The sequence below is a fragment of the Salminus brasiliensis genome, chromosome 23, assembly GCF_030463535.1.
Source record: "Salminus brasiliensis chromosome 23, fSalBra1.hap2, whole genome shotgun sequence".
Lineage (NCBI taxonomy): Eukaryota > Metazoa > Chordata > Actinopteri > Characiformes > Bryconidae > Salminus > Salminus brasiliensis.
The window spans coordinates 12,379,164-12,400,060 of record NC_132900.1 but is presented as its reverse complement, the minus strand read 5'-3'; the positions used below and the strand labels follow the sequence as shown (position 1 = coordinate 12,400,060).

At 42.5% G+C, this 20,897-nt stretch overlaps 1 protein-coding gene across 2 annotated transcripts in view; it reads right to left on the bottom strand.

The window, feature by feature from the left end:
* Positions 1–13,963, bottom strand: part of pard3ab (par-3 family cell polarity regulator alpha, b) — a 185,061-nt gene extending 171,098 nt beyond the window's left edge. For both annotated transcript variants that reach the window (XM_072668370.1, XM_072668371.1), the window contains exon 1: positions 13,596–13,963. In XM_072668370.1, coding sequence (XP_072524471.1) covers positions 13,596–13,715 — 120 coding nt within the window. In that variant the 5' untranslated portion in view covers positions 13,716–13,963. The remainder of the gene's footprint in view (positions 1–13,595) is intronic.
* Positions 13,964–20,897: the final 6,934 nt, after the last annotated feature.

Below are 20,897 nucleotides of genomic sequence, written 5' to 3'. Positions count from 1 at the left end.
GAGCAATGGTAGTGTGTGCATGTGCGGTATTCAGAGACCACATTAATAGAAACAGACTGGAACTGGACTCTAATCCTAGACATCTCCAGTTATAGAAAGAGAAACAGGGCTCTATTTTAGCATCCCTCTGGCATGCAGCTGCAGCAGCAACAGCAGCAGCTCAGAAACTTGTCGTGATACTAAATGAAAGGAGGACGCAGGTAATACTTTGTAATAAGTAGCCATTTTCACATGTGAACTCCAGAAAACATCCGGAAAATCAGGCCGGAACATTATCCAGAGTTAGCGTAGCATATGGTCGCCGTATTGTCACTACAGGAAATGTTTCACGTGGAACCCCAAGTGCAAAGTCCGGGTAGCGTCCGAGCGAGCCCACGCGTGAAAAGAGCAGGTCACTTTCCAGGGAATTCACAGTGGGATGTTGAGGACATTATTATGGATGAGGCGGTAGCATCATCCGGTACACCCAATCCATACAGCTCCTCTGGGTAATGTCCGGAAAAGTTCTGGGCTACCGTACATGTCTAAAAAAGGCTAACGAGACTTCCACCAGTATTAGCCAGGCCAATGGTCCAATGCCTTGAGTGCAATGTTAGCACTACTAATGGAAAAAGACACTAGGGCATTTTAATGTTGTACTGGGTTACTCTTTCATGACCAGGAATAACAGAAAGCAGGAATATCAAATTGCAGGGTTTAATGGGCTCTACCACACCCACATCTACGAAGGGCCTGGTAATAAGCTCCTGGGTGGAATCAGGTGGAATAACCAGGGTGATCACTGAACTTGGCATAGCTGCGGTTCTCTAGATATTTTCACACCTTTGATGCAAAGCAAAACATCCACAGGAATGGGCAGGGTGGCCTGCACTGGTCCAATCTGCAGATACTTCCACATAGGGATGACAAATCCATCAAACATCAGGCTCCATCAATTTCAATGCTCTTCAAGCTCATATCTGTGCCTGCAGCACTGACCTGGCTTCTACTACAAAGCTAAGAATCTATATTATGGCTATAATTGGAGCACCGTCTTAACAGATCTTCCCTTTACACCTGGCCACTTAATGAGACTAGTTTATCTGGATTGTATCCTAATAAGATTTTAGCCCCATGCTTTTACACTTGGTAGTCAAAAGGACGAAATATGCAATATACAATTATTACTGGTGTTTCTGTTGTACTGGGAGGGGTTTCGGTTGTCAAATGCACCTTGGAGAGACCGACGTGTTTACATTGCTTCAGTAAGTAAGAGTCTCAAATGCATCTCAGACCACCTCCTGAAGAGGTTTCAGTGATGTGGCTTGGCCTCATCCAGATATAACCCTGATACTTCAGATGTATTTAGTGACCAGGTGTAAACAGGGTCTCAGACCACCTTCTGAAGTGGTTTGAGTGATGGAATTAAATGAGGTTTGGGATTAAATGGGGTTTAAATAAGTCTTAGGTGTGTTTACACTTGCATTTTTATGTGTCTTGGCCTGATACTCAAGTCACAAGGTGTAAACAGGGTCTTGGATACTGGTCAAGCCGGCTACTGTTGTGTAAAAGTTACAGGCAGCTTCAGATACTTCAGAAACCAGCACAACAACAACTTCACAGGGTCCACGCCGCCTCACTGAAACCATTTCAGCTGAATTTCAGTCTTCAGATTCTTACTACTACCACCACTCTGCAATACTAGAACAGCTGGCACAACAGCCCGCATGCTTTACAAGGGTCATGCTATCAATTATCTTTGGCCAAATGCTGCGGCGGTGACATCTGATGCCACTGGCACATGTCTGAAGGTCTTCTGCTAACCTAAACACATCTGCTAGCTTTCGGATCCTAATCACAGGCAGGTAGATCATTGCTTAGGTCATTTCAACAGTAACTCAATTTAGTACAGAGTTTTTTTAGGCTGAACTGTAGCAGAACCTCATATGAATGGCTGGGAATGTCCTAATGTTCGATCAGCGCTACATGAGCTGGTGTCCTTACAGAGATATTACTAGTACTGGCACTACTTCTACTATTAATTATAATGATAGGAACATTTTGTTTTGATGAGCCCTTACTGAAAGATATGTCAGAACTGTGAGAGTGACAGAGTGATCTGGAGGGGAGTCTTTGGCACTAGGGTTGGGCGGTGTCTACGTTTTTTTCATAGTGCGTCAAAGTATTACTGCGGTATACAGTATTACTTGGAGGCGGGGGCCTGCTAGCTGTACAAGCAGCACAGATGGTACCATTCACAGGGTAAAAAGCTAAGTAAACAGTATCAGCCATAACATCAATGCCTCATATTGAGTAGATCCCCCTTGTCCCACCACAGCAAATCTGACTATTTGAGACATGGCCGACACAAGACCTCTGAAGGAGTCCTGTGGTCTCTGGAACCAAGACGTTAAATAGTCCTGTAAGTTATAAGGTGAGGCCTCCATAGATCACATCAGTGAGTCTTAGGTGTCCATGTTCCTGCCGCTGGCTTACTGATACTGACCACCGCATACCCCCCCATAGAAACGCCCCACAAGACCTGCCTGGCGTTTTGGAGATGTTCTAACCACCACAATTTGGTTCTGGTCAAAGTGTCTCAGATTCTGAAGCTTGTCCATTTGTCCTGCTTTGAAGACACCACCTTGAAGAACTGCATGTTCACTTGCTGCCTAATATATCTCCTCAATGCTAATGATCAAAGCCATCCAAGAAAATCTGAATGTGAAGAACCTTTACAGCAACGTCTTTACACATCACTCTTACAGGAAATAATGGTTCTTCCATTTGATCACTCAAATAAACACACCGCTCAGTCAAACTGAAGAAGGCCTACTGTCAACCCCTCTGCCTGCATGAGACACAGATACTGGTTCTGTGACGAACTGAACCGTCCCAAGAAGAACAAAATCTGTTCCCGTATCTGCTGACTACAGTTAAAGCGTACCAGTTAACATACTGCTCTCTGAGCATTTCACAAGTGTAAGAATACGCAGAGACGTTAACCCCACACTGAACAGAGCTGGGTCAACATTCCCTTTCATCGCTGTAAAACACACACCAGCATCCACGCAACTTAGGCCCTGAAGGGCATTAAAGGCTTCAGGGCCAAAGCATGGTGCTGATGAAACGGCAGTAATTCCCCATAATAAAATTAATGATCATCAGCAGAAAAACGCTCTTCAGTAAAGAGGGTGAAATGAGCGCAGGAGGGATTATCCCAGCCTCAGCAGCTCCAAACAGCTTCAGTAACCAGCAGACCTCTCTGTTTTTCTCTGTCTGAGCAGAGTCACAACCAGAATACTGCACTGCTCAACACAGTGAACTTGTATTTTGCTTGACAATGAACTATGGATTCACCAATACCACTTTTTCCTTCCAGATGTTCAAGTATCTGCCGATACAGAGTTCTGATACAGACTCAGACCTAAATACTGGATAGATGCTATAAATCCTGATGTTTATAGTGTTCCACTTTCTATAGGTTGTGTAATAAGATCTACTAAGTGTGAAAGAACAGCAGGTACTGGTTGAGGAATTGCACATTTGAAAAGTTTGAGTTATAAAAATGGCCACAATGCAGAAACGCGTGCAAGTAGAGAAGCATAATCTGGACTTTCAACTGGTGTAAAATTCACATTTCAGAGCAGTGAAACAAAAAGTGCTTATGCAGTAATTTCACATGCAGGTACACGTCTCTGTAAAAAGATACAAAAATTCAGTTTGTGGCCTTTAATCAACAGTTGCTTGAACTGAACTTTTGGTTTCAGAACCAAAAAACACCACCTGGAAACAAAAAGAGATGTAAATATAAAAGTTCCACTAAATGTCTGTTTAATGGTAATAACTTAAGCAGACTTTAAACGTCTGGTTTTATAAAGTTTGCAGACACAAATGTTCTATGTAAATAATAAAAAATTAAATATATAGTATTATAGTTATATTATTATAGTAATTATATATATATATATATATATATATATATATATATATATATATATAGGGCATCAGTAGGCTGTGTGCTCTCTATTGCTGATACCGATAAGGTGTGTAAGTGCCAGCATCAACGGTGATACCGATACGGTACCGGTGCAACATGTGCAAGTGTTGTTAGACAAAGTAATATGATGGAAACGGTTGGTTAGGTGGAGCGAGCGAGAGAGCGAGCGAGCAGGACGAGGCAGAGTGAATGTCACCAGTAAGTGGGCAGTTCAAGCAGCCACAGTGCAGCCTGTCTAACAGCGAGTTTCTTCCTCTTCATCTCCCTATTCAACCACGCTACCCATCGCCAACTCAACTAACCCACCGCCCAAGACTGAGGTGAACTAGCCTAAAAGAGACAGAGACTCATCTGCCCATTCTACGTTTTACACAAATTTCAAAGCTTCCATAAACAACTCCTTAAATCTTGTCCCAACAATCAGCAGTCAAGGCGATGTCTAGGGCCCCGTCCGCTGCGTTTTGACCTCCAGAAAAAAGGAGCCTTATGAAATTGCTGACTTCACAACACATGCATGTTTCTGCCTGAATCTCAAATATCTCCTTAGAGATAGAGAACTACATGGGTCATAAAACTACAACCTGAACATGCAGACAGCATTACATTTTAATATAATAATATTAATAAATGTGAACACTGTTCGATTAGAGATCTACATTATAAATAATGCTCTATGTGGTGCAGTGTGTAATTTGGGACTAAACCTCTTCATTTTTCATGGTGTTTTGATGTGTCTTTTTGTGAGGTACATTTTTGTCTCATACTGGGCTAGAATGTTAATGCAAGCATTTTCAAAAAAAATCCAAAACCTAGATATTTTTACAAAGATATTCGGATACGGTGTCTAGCACTCTAAAAATGGGAGAGAAAAAAAAACTAAATAAAATTAAGCACAAGCTGCCAAAGGAGCAGTTACTAAGCACCTCTCTTTTAAAGTGATCTTCGTAATCTCCCACTATGATTCCAATATCGGCAGGCATCCGTAGTAACTCTAGTAAGATGTTCACATATGAATGAAGCCAATTTAAAGCCTCACATTTCCAGGGAAAATGCTCTTGCGCTTCATACAGCCAGCCCATAACTCACCTGCCTCACTTGTGCTGAGCTGCAGCTTTTCTTATTTTAAAATCAGGTATGAGCAGCAGTAGTGAGAGAGAAGTCTATGTCTGGTCTATGTGCACCTATGAGTACCATCACTACCTGTACTGCAGTTCCCTTAGAAAGCCAGGACATACATTAAAGCTGAAGACTCAATACCCCCTGTTCCCCAGAGCTGAGCGTCAGCACATTTTAGAAGTTAGCTGCATGCTTTAGGCAACGGCTACCAAGCAGCGAAACAAAGATTATACTATGAAAATGGAATTATCGACATTCTGTAGTTGCCACCCACTGCTTTATAGAGGGAAACATCCTCTTGCTTTCCATCATCAATTAAGGTGGAGCAGAGGTGGAGTTTAAAACCCAGCTGATCTGTATTTTCAACCACCCGGGGGCGCACAAGCCAATTTTACAACAGCAAAAGTGGACAAACGCTTTCTGTTGGACAAATTACTTGGATGGAGAGGTTCCACAGCTCCATGCTGGGGAGCTTTAGACCCCTCCAGCCCACGCCTGGCATTAGACATGGTGCCGATAGGTTTGTGTTTATCTGCTCCAGAGAGTCCTTTACTACTGGCAATACATCTAGTTCCTTGACCATGATGAGTAGGAAGACTAGATGATGAAGCTGCTGAAGGATCAGTGGCGTTCAGAAATGAGAGGGAGACCAGCTAAACAGTCCTGCTGTAACACTGATCAGCCCTTCAGCTTTAGCTGATTTTAAAGGAAGCACTGTAAATGTGAGGCCTGAACAGACAGGGACTCGGTGGAATGCTGAAGCTCCAGTTACAGGTCAGTCATTTACTTCTAGCCGGTCGATTAACAACAGAGGCGCAAAGAGGCAGAATTGACTGCCTTCTTTCTTCACACACGGTATGTGTGAACATCACTCAGCTGCAGATAACCAGCACTTGCCCTTAACGCGGTGTGAACACAGCATCGTGACTGGACCAACAGAGGCGGTCCAGTCACTTAGAATACAGTCTCTTTACACTGAGGTTAGGAATGCTGTTTCCTTAATCTACGAGGTTGTTTTGCAAGCTGAAAGTCCGAACCTGGGTCCCTGTTTTTGTTACCTTTTTTTTGGAATATTTAACACATTCAGTCCGGCTAGTTTTGATTTCACACTGCAGTTTAGCGACGCTCCAAAGAACTTTGCTACCACCTACATGCTGTCAATTAAGCGACTTGCCTTTCGACTGGCTTTTACTGCTACGAGTCGGTTTTCAGCACAACACCGGTTCTTTGTCATCTTCTACTGAGACCTGCCTGCCTCAAGTTCCTGAAATTGGTCCATATATTCAAACCACCTAAATAAATAAATAAATAAATAAGTAAAGTTTTTACACTGCAATCAAACCCAACCATACCTCAGCTAAGAGAGATCGAGACCACTTCTTTTGGTTGGACCATATTTTGGTCTGTTGGTCCAGACCATGGTCCATTCATTTCACAGTCAGAAGGTCTGGACCAAATGAAGTAGGTCTGGACCAAATGAAGTAGGTCTGGCCACGACATTTCAATAAGGTTAGCTGAGAGGTGCTCTTGCTTGTGTGCTCTGAAACACTGTCCTGTTGCATGACCCAACTGTGTCTCAGTTGCAGCTCATGGTCAAAATGACCTGATATTCCTTTGAAGAAGGTGCAGAATTCACAGTTCAATATGTTCCTAATGTAGAAAAGCAACCCAAAACCATCACACTACCACCACTACTGCAGTGTTCACTGGACATACTGGGCCAGAAGTCAGGCCAAGAGCTCCACTTTAGATTCAGCTGTCCAGAACAGTTTCAGCACCCATTAAATGTTCTAGGTGTCACTTGGTGAACTTGAAACAAGCATTTGTGTTTTTAATTGGCGATTGTTTCCAGCACACTATTCTGCCATGGATCTCGTTTTTGCCCAGTGTTTGTGTGACGGATGAGTCATGAACACTGTCCTGAGCTGAGACGTGAGAGGACTGCAGGTACCGTGTTGTTGTTCTTGAGTTTTTTGTCGCTTCCTGGGCGATTTAACACCTTGCTCTTGTACAGACTTTGGAAGGTGTCCTGGAGGAGACTGACTACCGTTCCAAGCTTTCTCCAACTGGACAGCATGGCTCTGATTGTAGCGGAGTGGAACCACAGAACATTAGAAACTGCTCTGCCACATTTTCCATACCGACAGACATCCACAACCCTTTTTCTGAGGACTGAAGAATCTCTCTACTCTGTGGAAAGAGCGGTGTGCTGCTCAAAGTTAAGAGTTAGACTGGACAAGGCTGGACCGTACGCACTTACACTGGTCACTGATCACCAATTAATGCCTCCCAATTGACCACATTATCTGTGAGGGAGCGAAAACTCATATTTTTGATTGGCAAGAAAAATAAAACCTGTAAGGCAGATAACCAGTCAACCCTTTTGTACGTTTTGTAACTTTTACGTTAATTAAGACGTACTCGCCAACAGTCTGGCAGTCAGTCAACCCTCACACTACTGTGTATAAAACTGCTGCCAATGCTTCATGTAGCGCATTATAATAATACTGTCATCAAATCCATGTAAATTATGGACTACCATCGCCAAGTCCTAAACTGAAAGGACAGAGCAGGAGAAAGGAGCGGAATGAGAAGTGCAATGGATGGAATGACAGCAAGCTAACAGCACCAAGGACATGGCAGGACACCAGTACACGTACCCTCACGCACAAACACACAGCACACCCTGAACAGAAATGGATCTATGTAGAGTACCAGACTAACACGGAAACATGCTGTAATGCCTTACTGAGCCTCCCACTACAAGCGCACACAAACTTACGAGAAGTGTAACATATTGTATCTAGGGATGCAACCATAAGTTAGTTAAGGTTAGTCTACCTACCCACAGTCACCCCCTACCCACCCCCGAGACCTAAAATACAGTAAAACTAGACTGCAAAACAAACTTTCTAAACTACTTATTTAGACCTAATTATACACATGGCATCGGCCACTCACTGCTCACTTCTACCTCTTCACAAACTGGCTGTTTTCCAGCTGAAAGATACAAGCTGTACTTAGATTTGTTTGTTTACCAGACTGGCTGCCTTTCTTTGGGCAAATTTCAAGCAACAAGGCTTGAAAGTAATGTAGTACTGTCAAAATCCTGTGGTACACTTAGTCATGAAGTGCCAGCCAGCGGCAGTGTGCGTGCCTCAGTTATAAACAAGGATTTCACATTTTTGAACGAAGCCAGATGTACTACAGGCTTTTACGTTACATTGTGAAAGCAAATTAAATTTTCTATCAACTGTAAAATCCATCAAACTTAACGTTAGCTAGTCCCTCCCACTAGTCAGGCGCATAGAGAAAGGATGAATAGGCTGTGCCTGATCACACCATCGTTTCAAATGAACAGCCCGGTACAGAGTTTTGTAAATGCAATTTTGACATTGTATGAAAATGTGACACAGCAGGGGCAACAATTCAGCATTTCTGGCATTGCATGAAAATTTTGCAGATGCAGACAATAGCACTAGACAGATCAGGATCAGAATGAGAAATATAATATGTATTTTTTAGGGCTACACATGCAGTAAAATACATTTATTAGTGAAGCATAAGTGGACATAAAAGTGGACTGTGTGTCAAATGATAAAAATGTAGGGCCAGATTTTAGAGTCTGCTGTCAAAAACTAGTTAATTGATTTCTATTAAATTGCCACACTACATGCAGTTATAAAGCTCAATATATCGCGTCAGCATCGTCCTTGCAGAGAGGGCATGTGCAATAGTCGCAGGAATCGCAGGAAAATTCCCATTCATTTCATTTACCATGACACCTTTACCAGAAACCGATTATATATGACAAATATCACCTGTTTTACTCTAATCTTGTGTACATGGAATGCAATATTAATACTGCAACATGTTGAGTCATTGATGACTGGTAAAATATGGCAAACATTGCTGTATTTTTACACATTGCAGAACTAAAAAACACCATTGCAATGTCAGCCCGCGACCCCCCCCCGATATCATGCAGTCCTACTTCGAATACCCTTTTGAAATACAACAAATAAATCCTTAAATCAGTTGATATGATCACAACCAGTGGTCCAAAATCATCTGATTACAGCAATTACACTCCAATATGATCAAGCATCTCTTACCACACTGTAATGTTTTGTGCTGCATCATATCGTAACTAGCTTGGCTTGTGGCTAGAGTGTAAGCTCAAGGTTAAGGGGTCAGATCGGGCACTTTAAAGGTACGAGTGCTTCTGTGCTGAATAAGAAACCAGTCAAAATGTATTTAAAAGAAACCAACTGAAATTCTGGTCATCATTACCAAACTAATGTACAGTCTACTACAGCCTAACTGCTGCTAACACACATCGCTTATAAAAGAACTCAAAGCTTTTCATAAATTAAACAATAAACGTCACCCTAGACCAGGGGTGGGCAACAGGGGCGGAAGTGCAGCACAGGTTGCAGCTCTAACAAGCTTACTAGACCTGGCAATCAACGGGTGAGCTGAATCAGGTGTGTCTAAGCAGGACAAGCACGAAACTCTGCAGGAATCCAGCCGTCCAGGACCGGAATTGACCACCCCTGCCCTAGACTGTTTTTTTTTTTTTTTTTTTTACTTCCACAACACTAAACATTCAGAAAACATGAAGCCTAGCTGCAATCCTGCATGACAGCTCAGCCCATCAGACACGAAGGTGCAGTGCTGGTGCACCAGCAAGCCCTGAGGCAGGCCTGGGCAATAAGTGTATCAAGGATACTGCCAGTGATTAGACTGGTTTAATTAGATGAAGTGCAGCACACTCTAAATAAGAGTCACTGTATTCAGTATAGGACAGTTTTTAAGTACTTTTTAAGAAATTGTGGCTACTGATGCATTTTGTCTGTGGTCACGTATATATCGCAGTTAGTACTGTGTATCGTGAAAAATGTCTTTAAATATTGTGATATAATAATTTCATTTGCCAATCTATCAGCATTTTTTTGCAGTTGAATTTTAAGGTCCTTCGATAAAGGCCGAAGCGGTCCTTTTTCTCGTAGCAGTGTGGAGAACCATGATAAATGTTTTGTGTCATGAATTCCTGTTTTTTTTTAATATTACAACATCCATTGCAAAACAATATATAAAAAGATTGCAACCACATTTCTCTAATATTGTACAACCCTAATATGAAGAGATTTTAGATAACAGGGCATTTCAAGTAAATATGGCTCAGCAGCAACTTTGGATAGCCTAGATTGTAAAGTTAAAATGTATACTCTCGCTGTTCCGAAAAAAATCTTGCATCTCCAAACGGAAACTTTGAAGAAAAAAGTAAGAAGATTTAATTCTAAGTCATTTTAGAGCATTTCTGTTGGACCGTTCTAAAGGAAATTGACTCTAGGTAAAGAACAGCAGCCAGGTTCAAAAGCAACTCAAATTTATATAGAACTTTTCACAACGAACATCATCACACAGCAACCTTACAGAGATCTCGGTCCGAGCTTCTTTAAAGCAAGCCAACGGCCGACAGAGGCCAGGAAAAAAGTTCCTTCCGACCGAGGGAAAGAAACCCTGAGAGAAAGAAGACTCAAAAAGGATCAACACTGGCGTGACACTGACGATGAGTAACCCTATATGTTCAGCCAGTAATTAGAAAAGAGGAGCCTGCTGTGGTAGACTACAGTCAGGCCTGATAAATATTGGCTATCCTTGGTAAATTTAACATCTCTGAGGGTCATAATTTGGAACATAGAGCTTTAAGCTTTTGGATCGGTCAGGTTCACACCATCTAACCTTACCTTAGTTCATTGTCGTGCCTAATTTAAGGCCTAGAATCAATCTGGAGCTTTGAATCTCACTGTGGTTCAAGCTTATAAATAACTGTGGCCAAATTAGAGATCCGGGTGCGAGCTTCGTTTGAGTAAGAGAAACTAAGACTCAAAAAGGATCAACACTGACGTGACACTGACGATGAGTAAGCCTATATGTTCAGCCAGGAATCAGAACAGAGGAGCCAGGACTCTTGGTTAATTTAAGCATCTCTGAAGATTGAAAATTGGAACAAAGAGCTTTAAGCTTTTGGATCGGCCAGGTTCACACCATCTAACCTTACTTTAGTTCATTGTGGTGCCTAATTTAAGGCCTAGAATCAATCTGGAGCTTTGAATCTCACTGTGGTTCAAGCTTATAAATAACTGTGGCCAAACTAGAGATCCGGCTGCGAGCTTCGTTTGAGTAAGAGAAACTAAGACTCAAAAAGGATCAACACTGACGTGACACTGACGATGAGTAACCCTATATGTTCAGCCAGTAATTAGAAAAGAGGAGCCTGCTGTGGTAGACTACAGTCAGGCCTGATAAATATTGGCTATCCTTGGTAAATTTAACATCTCTGAGGGTCATAATTTGGAACATAGAGCTTTAAGCTTTTGGATCGGTCAGGTTCACACCATCTAACCTTACCTTAGTTCATTGTGGTGCCTAATTTAAGGCCTAGAATCAATCTGGAGCTTTGAATCTCCTGTAGTTCACGTTTTAAAAGAATCGTGGCCAAACTAAAGATACGGGTCCGAGCTTCTTTTGAGCAAGTCAATGGCCGACAGCGAGGAAAAAGTTCCCTCAGATCGAGAGGACGAAATCTTGAGAGAAACAAATACTTAAGAGGAATCAACACTGGCGTGACACTGACTATGAGTTATAAAGGTGCAGGTGCACATATTTGTCACTGTACAGTGTGGACTGTACAGCGAAATGTGTCCTCCGCATTTAACCCATCTGGTAGTGAACACACACTCACACACACACATGTGTTAGGGGCAGTGAGTACACACACACACACACACACACCCAGAGCGGTGGGCAGCCAACTCCAGCGCCCGGGGAGCAGAGAGGGTAAAGGGCCTTGCTCAAGGGCCCAACAGTGGCAGCTTGCCGAGCCCGGGAATCGAACCCACAACCCTGTTATCGATATCTCGGCACTCTAACCGCTGAGCCACCACTGCCCCTTATCTTATATGTACAGCCAGCAATCAGAATAGAGGAGCTAGCTTTGGTATGCATTTAATTCAGTTCATTTCAGTGCCCAATTTCGGGCCTACATTTAGTCTGGAGCTTTGAATCTCACTGTAGTTCAAGCTTCAAAATAACTTGAATTTGGACTAAATCTTAATCGCAACAAATACAGTATTTCATACTGTATATTAAATGAGTTTTACACTGTTTATGAGTATGTTAGGGGCAAAACTGCTTCGAAACAAGCTGAGGGATCGTTTCAGTAACTAGACCCTTCATCCACAGGCAGCCACCATCTGTGGTGGAAGACAAGCCGGTCCACAAACAGTCCAACTACAGACCATTTTCCCTCCCAAGAGAGTTTATCTATCTATAACTGTACTTATTACCTGTAAGCTCTTCAGCTTCTTTAAGAAGACATTTTCCCCAACATTAGTTAGCTAGCTAACACTTTTGGAAGAAACCAGTGTGCAGGTCTGCAGTACCACCGACTTCCCTCAGGGGCCTTTGGCGAAGATTTGGAGGTAAAAAATAATAATAATAATCTCAGGAGCAGTTTGGTCCAAGTGTGCTCCAGACTTTAGGTCGAAACCTGTAATCAAAAGTCAGATGGACGTGAGCCACACATCAGTAGCTAGCTGCAATATTGGAGTGTGTAAATATGAGCTTGGAGGTCTGGAAGAAGCCCTCTGTTTACTCCGGTTCCTCACTGTTAGCCTAGCAAGACGGCTAGCGGCAGAGCTAGCTAACTTAGTTAGCCAGCCAGGCTTTCTAATGGGCTCATTTGGACTGAAACAAAGCGCTACACTGCCAGGCGAGTGTCCACTCGCCCAGATAAGGCTTATTACAGTCCTGACAAGCGGGGAAACAATGTCCAGACTATACAATCTCTCCAAAGTAAATTACAGCCTCTTATCGCAAGCCTCAATCTAGAAGAACGTCCCTAAATTAGCTAGCTAGCTATAGCTAGCTAGCAGTGTTGGCACAGCAGCGCCTCGGGGCTAAACGAGCGAGAAGTTCCCTCGTTTTGTCGTTTGTGGGTTAGCTAAAGAAAGTCATCAAAAGTTAAAAACGTTTCTGGATCTAAAGGTTGAACTTGTCTGGCGTGGTTGTTGCTGGGTTAAAGCTTTGGAATTTCACGAAAATGAAGTTTGCTCCTTATTTACCCGCTTCTTGGTCGAATTCTCCGTTCCACCTTAAATGTGCAGCAGTTACATTCTGGAGCCCGATGGGCTCCAGAATGTAACTGCTGCACATTTAAGGTGGAACGGAGAGTTCGAGGACGTCGCCAACTTCGCAAGTTTCTGCCGTGGTTCCCTCAAATCGTTTGTTAAACAACGGACTCTCGAGTGGCCTGAAGTGATTTCCAAGTGATACAACACTCTAAAACAGCCCCAAATAAGCAGATTTTCCCAGTCCCTTCCCCCGTTTCCCTCAATACCGCCATATTGGCAGCTCCTCCGGCTCAATGAATCGCAACATTGTCTCCAGCGTTTTCACAAACGCCACGAAGGTGATGAAGCTCGCCGCTTACCTTGGCTATTGCTTTCCTATATCTCATGGTGGCCTGCTGGATGAGTGTGTGTACTTTGATATTCCCATCTCCGCACGGTACCACAACCCGAGTTCTCCCGAAACACACCGTCACTTTCATACTTTTGGTTCTCCCAGACTGTCCCGAATCCAAGAGGGGAAACTCAGGGCGAACGCGTCCAGGGCTCCGGTGCGCGGCGCATTAATCTTCTTTGGTTGAGAGTCTTCATACATCGAAAAAGGGGTCTTTAAAAAGGGAAAACAAACACTACTGAACCCGTCGTCCCATCGCGGTACACACTGGCCGTTTGGTGTGTGTGAGTGAGTGAGTGAGTGAGTGCGTGACCACCTGTTTGGCGTTTGGGAACTGGAGGAACCGCTCAGAGTGGAGACAGGGAATGGCTGTCTGTGGCCATCTGGAGGCCAAGGTGTGTAATGACACGCACTGAGGAAGACGAGATCAACACAGTGCCTTTGTTTGCGGCACAGTAAGTACAGTCTCAGGGAGTGTGTAACTCTGTCTGACCACAGCTTGGATGCACACTGACAGACAGACAGACAGACATACCAAAATATAGACAGACAGATAAGCTAACAGGGCAGTGGTGGCTCAGTGGTTAGAGCGCCGGGATATCGATAACAGGGTTGTGGGTTCGATTCCCGGGCTCGGCAAGCTGCCACTGTTGGGCCCTTGAGCAAGGCCCTTTACCCTCTCTGCTCCCCGGGCGCTGGAGTTGGCTGCCCACCGCTCTGGGTGTGTGTGTGTGTGTGAGTGTGTGTTCACTACCAGATGGGTTAAATGCGGAGGACACATTTCGCTGTACAGTCCACACTGTACAGTGACGAATACGTGCACCTTATCCTTATCCTTATCCTTATATATGTAGACAGACAGCTATATCAATAGATATGTACATATCAAAAGATAGACATACATGTAGATAGATAGATGGATAGACAGACAGATAGGTATGGAGACATACAGATAAATGGGTAGACAGATATAAATAGATATATACATGGATGGACAGACAGACATGTAGACAGACAAATAGATCAAAAGATAGACAGATATATAAATAGATAGATATAAAGATACTTGGACCAACAGACAAACATGTAGATAGGTATAGGTCTATATGTATATAGATAGATGGATAGAGAGACAAACACATAGATGGATAGACATATATAAATGGATAAGCTGACAGGCATATATGTAGACAGACAGATATATCAATAGATATATACATATCAAAAGATAGACATACATGTAGATAGATAGGTATATAGATAGATGGGTAGACAGACATGTAGACAGATAGAGAGATGGATAGATAGACAGACAGACAGACAGATAGGTATGGAGACATACAGATAAATGGGTAGACAGATATAAATAGATTTATACACGGATGTACAGACAGACATGTAGACAGACAAATAGATCAAAAGATAGACAGACGTACAGATATATAAATAGATAGATATAAAGATACTTGGACCGACAGACATACATGTAGATAGGTATAGGTCTATAGGTATATAGATAGATGGATAGAGAGACATACAGATAGATGGATAGAGATACATACAGATAGACAGATATATAAATGGATAGACAGACAGACATACATGTAGACAGATAGAGAGATGGATAGACAGACATACAGATAGGTAGGGATACATACAGATAGCTAGACAGATATAACTAGATAAATAAATGGATGGACAGAAAGACACATGTAGACAGACATATAGATAGACAGATAGAGAAATGGATAGACAGACATAAATGTAGACAGACAGATAGATAAGCAGACAAACAGATATATCAATAGATAGATATAAAGATATTTGTACTGACAGACATACATGTAGGTAGATAGGTATATAGATAGATGGATAGACAGACAGACATATAGATAGACACAGACATACAGATAGACAGATATATAAATGGATAGACAGACAGACATTCATGTAGACAGATAGAGAGATGGATAGATAGACAGACAGACATATAGATAGGTATGGAGACATACAGATAAATGGGTAGACAGATATAAATAGATTTATACACGGATGTACAGACAGACATGTAGACAGACAAATAGATCAATAGATAGACAGACGTACAGATATATAAATAGATAGATATAAAGATGCTTGGACCGACAGACATACATGTAGATAGGTATAGGTCTATAGGTATATAGATAGATGGATAGAGAGACATACAGATAGACAGATATATAAATGGATAGACAGACAGACATTCATGTAGACAGATAGAGAGATGGATAGACAGACATACAGATAGGTAGGGATACATACAGATAGATGGATAGACATACAGATAGCTAGACAGATATAACTAGATAAATAAATGGATGGACAGAAAGACAGAGACAAAGATAGATAGATAGAAAGACAGAGACAAAGATAGATAGATAGATAGATAGATAGATAGACGGACAGACAGATAGATAGATAAAGATAGACAGACCGATAGAAAGACAGGCTGAACACAGCTTCAGGCTGTTTGTGTGTATGACAGATACATCTGTGAAAAAGTATTTGCTCCCTTTCTGATTTTCTCTATTAACACATATTTGTTGCAGTGAGGTTTTTTAGACCACTAAACAAAATCTATTATTAAACACAGAGAACTTTATCCAACACAATTATTTTATTAATGGATTGAATTGATCATAATATTACTTGAAGCTAATTGAACACAGCCAGGCGGTGAAAGGTGCAGCAGTCACCAAAGGTTCCAGGAGAACATCCAAAGAGGTTTCTCTAAGTCTCAGATGAGGTCAGTGTTCATGACTCCACAGTCTGAAAGAGTCTTGGCAAAGATGGCATTCATAGAACTACACACATGTCTGACACTTGCACAATCCCTAAGCCTTTTAGGATAATGTTCTACAGACAGATCAGTCCAAAGTGTAACTTTCTGAACACAAGAGGTCCCATTTTTTATCTGGGTTAGAGATAAATCTGTATTTTGCAGTATGAACACCAAACCACCATTCAAACAGGGTGCTGGCAGTGAGGCAGTGTATGTTTTGCTGCTGTAAGACCTTGGTGACTTTTATTCAAAGGAACCATGAATTCTGTTGTCTGTTCATCTGTCTGTGTTGATTCAGGGTCAAAAACATCAGCTTCAGATGGTCAGGAACAACCCAAGATCCACTAAGGCACATGTCTGCCATGGACGGGAAGCTGCTGGAACATCAGTGTTACTGTCTACAGTCAAGCAAGTTTGACCTAGCCATGGACTGAGAGGCTGCCATCCAAGAAAGAAGCCCCTGCTCCAAAAATTACACCATTGACCTGGTAAAAGGCTGACCAGCAACATTGTGACCCCAACAGTTACTTTTGTTGAGCTTTGATTTAATAGAACCTCCACAGCACCATTTATCACATGGAGCTGTGGTAGGAGAAGATGCTCACAGCACAAGGTAAACAAACTGTGATTGCTTAGAGAGCTCATTTGCATACCGTGGCTCTCTGTGATGTCATTATCGCAAGGCTGATATCGGCATAGCGAATAGCGGGCGATGCATTGTGCAGCTCTAGTGTGCATGTGCTGCAGCTGTTCTGCATGTCTGGATCTCATCTGGCTTTGGTTTCTGTTTTAGGGCAGGGCTGAACAAAGCACCAAAATAGAAACATCTAGCAGGTGGCATTTCCCAACACACACACACACACACAGCGGTCTAGATTACTAGGCCAAGGGAGATGAGTGTGGAGATTTTAGTGGCGCAGCTGAGGGATTATAGAAGCTTTTGATCTATACACAGCAACAATGACCTCACAGCATGCTTTAACCAAAGCAGTGCTACATTCAGCACTGGTGTTCTACAACCACCACACCACTCACCACAGTGTGTGCAGTAAAAGCCCAGAGAATTACACTGCAGGGTGTTCAGTTTGTATGACATAGATAGACAGTCGTGGGAAGATGTTAGGGCACCCCATTAAACCCTTTGTCTTCTTTAACACACAGGGACATTTGGACAGCAAAACAAAACTGTGGCAGGAGCTACCTGTAGATCCCATGATGACATTTTTATAGGATTGTTATAAGAGGCGTTCTGCTCTTGGGCTGAACTTGCTAGGGCGACCTGACTTGGCCATGTTGGCTGTTGTATTACTGTAAATCCACTAGCAGACCTTTTTAAAGAATATCTTTTTAAATCTCTTAGCCAAGTCTGCCCCCCAAGCACAACCAGTCAGAACTTCCAGTACTTTGATTGGGAATCCCCCAGTTATTAGAAACAATGGCAGATAACGATGCAAGTGCAATTGGCATAGCAACGCTTCATTACTTCCTGTTAGAAGAAAATGGGTTGGTATGTTAATATTTCATGTACTAACCTGCCAAACCTGGACTGTTAAGGTTAGTATATCGTATATGCTAATATACATTCCTACACAGTTCTGTGCTTCTCCCGTTTAAGCACACCTAAATCAGCTCACCTGTTAATGGCCAGGTGTTGTAGGCCTGTTGGCGCAGGGCAAGCTGCAAACCCTCGTTGCCCACCCCTGCCCTATAGGATTAGTGTGTAGTACGCAATGCATACGTGTATAGTGCATCCAGGCTCCTCCACAATCCTCTCTGACCATGTTACACTTATCTGCGGCTGATGTGCAGCACCTGATTCTAACTTTAGGGTTTTTATAAAGTAGTAAAAAAATGTTTTTTAATGGCGTGTCCTAATTTTCTGAACATGATTGTATGATAATATCTTTGTGTATACACAAAAACACTATATGTCAAAACTTTGTGGACACCCCTTCTAATGAATGCATTCAGCTGCTTTAACCTTGCACCCATTGCTGACACAGATGTGCAAATGCACACAAACATACAGCTTGTCTAGTCTCTGTAGAGAAGTACTGCCAATAGAATAGGACTCTCTGGAGCAGATAAACATGAACCTATTGGCACCATGCCCAATGCCTGGCATGGGCTAGAGGGGTATAAAGCCTCCAAACATTAAGCTGTGGAGCAGTGGAACTGTCTTCTCTGGAGTTATGGTGCTTCATAACAGTGCTTTTGGGATGAGGGCCCACATACCCCTCTAGCCCACACCTGGCATTATGCAATAGGTTCATGCTTATCTTTGCTCCAGAAAGTTTGGTTCTATTGGCAGTACTTTGTTACAGGGGCTAGACAATCTGTGTATGTGCATGTGCTTTAAGTAGCTGAATGTATGCATTAAAAGGGGTGTCCCCAAATATTTGGACATATAGTGTAGGTGTGCCAAAAGGTGTGCCAAGTGCTTGGGGTTGTGAGTTTGATCCTCTCTCTGGCCGTTGCCTTTGAGTCAGTCTTCCCACTTCTCAAAGATGCATGGCAGGTGAATTGGCTGTGCTAAATTGCCCCTAAGCTTAAACAGATGTGTGTGGTACCCTTCCATGGACTGGCGCCCCATCCCATCCTGCCCTGTGAGCAGTGATTCAGGTGGGCTCTGGATCCATGAAGAAGCAGGTTGGATAAAAGGTTCTAAAAGTTGTTATCAATAACGCTAAGAGAACCTAGCAATGTAAGGAGCATAAACATAACTTTTAGCTGATATTTCCAGATATATTGAGATTATGGACTTGGATGGTTTGGTATTATTGGCAGTAAGGTCCAGGCCGTCCTTAGAGCCAGCTGGGAGTGCTTATGTTACACACATACTCATATAATCATATAATACACAGACATAATCCACCACTGTATCCCTAAAGCTTAAAACCTGGTGAGCTGGTGGTTGTAACAGAAATATGGACGTTATGTAAGTATTATGTGGGAGCCATGCCACTTTGCCATCAGCAGCTGAAGTCTTAGAGAGCACAACTGGCCATGCTGTCTATGGGTAGATGTCACTCTCTTCCCTCATCACTCATCACTCTTCACTCCAGCTCAGGCCAGCACAGGCATCTTGTGCATCACCTAGTGCAGTGGAGCTAGGGCTAGGGACCCCTTGCTTTCCTCTGAGCGAGTCAGCTGCCAAACAATGCCACATTGGCGGCAGTTTGAAAGAGGCGGTGGCTGGCTTTGCATGTGTCGGGATGATTGCTAGTGCTATGGGGAGTTACGAATGGGTGCATTAATTGGCAGTACCGAATTGGGAGAAAAATTCAACAAACAAATGATTGGCTTGTATGTTTGTCTCCAAATTGGCAACTTCTCGAGAAAAGGAAAAAACCTTACCTTTTAGTGAAAACCATTGATTATGTTCCAATCAGTTTTGGAGCATTTCTCTTGGCCACATTCACATTATGTCAAAAATCTATTTGATTTTTTGCATGACAGTGACAATATATGACATAGTTTCACACTGTAGAAAATAAGAAATGAAGAAATAACACATACTACAATCTCCAGATCAAAAGGACTTTATTTAATTGTGTATTAAATTGTTGATACAACCAGTCAGTACAAATATAGTACAGTTAAACTGCAGATTTAGCTGACCAGCCCTTGGTTCAACCTTTTTCTTTTTCTGCATTTTGTATGGTCCAAGCTGTTATCATGCTTTCATTCCTAAATAGCAATATTAGATTTTTGTTATCACTGACAAATAGCCCAGCAAAATCACCCTTTCTTTATTCTCCTAATACATTAGCCAGCCTGACCTCTGCTGCTAAATTTAGTGTTCTAAACTACTGTAACCTGTTCATGAACCTGTGGTGTGTTGAGAAGCTCGACTGCAGGTGGGTTGTTGCATTCTTACATCAGCTGTCTTTCCATCTAACCAGCCAACACCTGCTGTCCATATGGGATCAGATTCAGCAGAACACGTTACGGTAGGAGTCAAGGTATCTACATTATTAGGTTTAGCTTCATTTCATCAGACGTTCACATGAACATGTGGGGTTATGGCAGGGGTGGGTAATGGGGCCAGAGTCTGGCACAGATTTTCCTGCTCTAATAGACTTACAAAACCTGGCAATCAATAGGTGAGTTGACTGAGGTGTGCTTAAGCAGGAAACACTCCTCCAGGACCCGAATTGTCCACCCCTGGGTTATAGTGATGAAAGTCAACTTGAATGACTTGTTGTTCAGGCTAAAGAGGAATCAGTCTTTTAGGACCTTAGGAACCTGTTCCTTCTCTATCTTCAATATGATCTCTTTCCCCATACACACTCCAACCAGATAGTTTCCAGACGCAATATACCTTGCCTCCAAAAGTTTGTAGACACCTGTAATGTAATCTAACATTTTCTCTGAAGTCAAGAGTATAAACAGAGAGTTTCCCTCCTTTTTATCCAGTTAAAGCCTCTAATCTTCTAGGAAGGC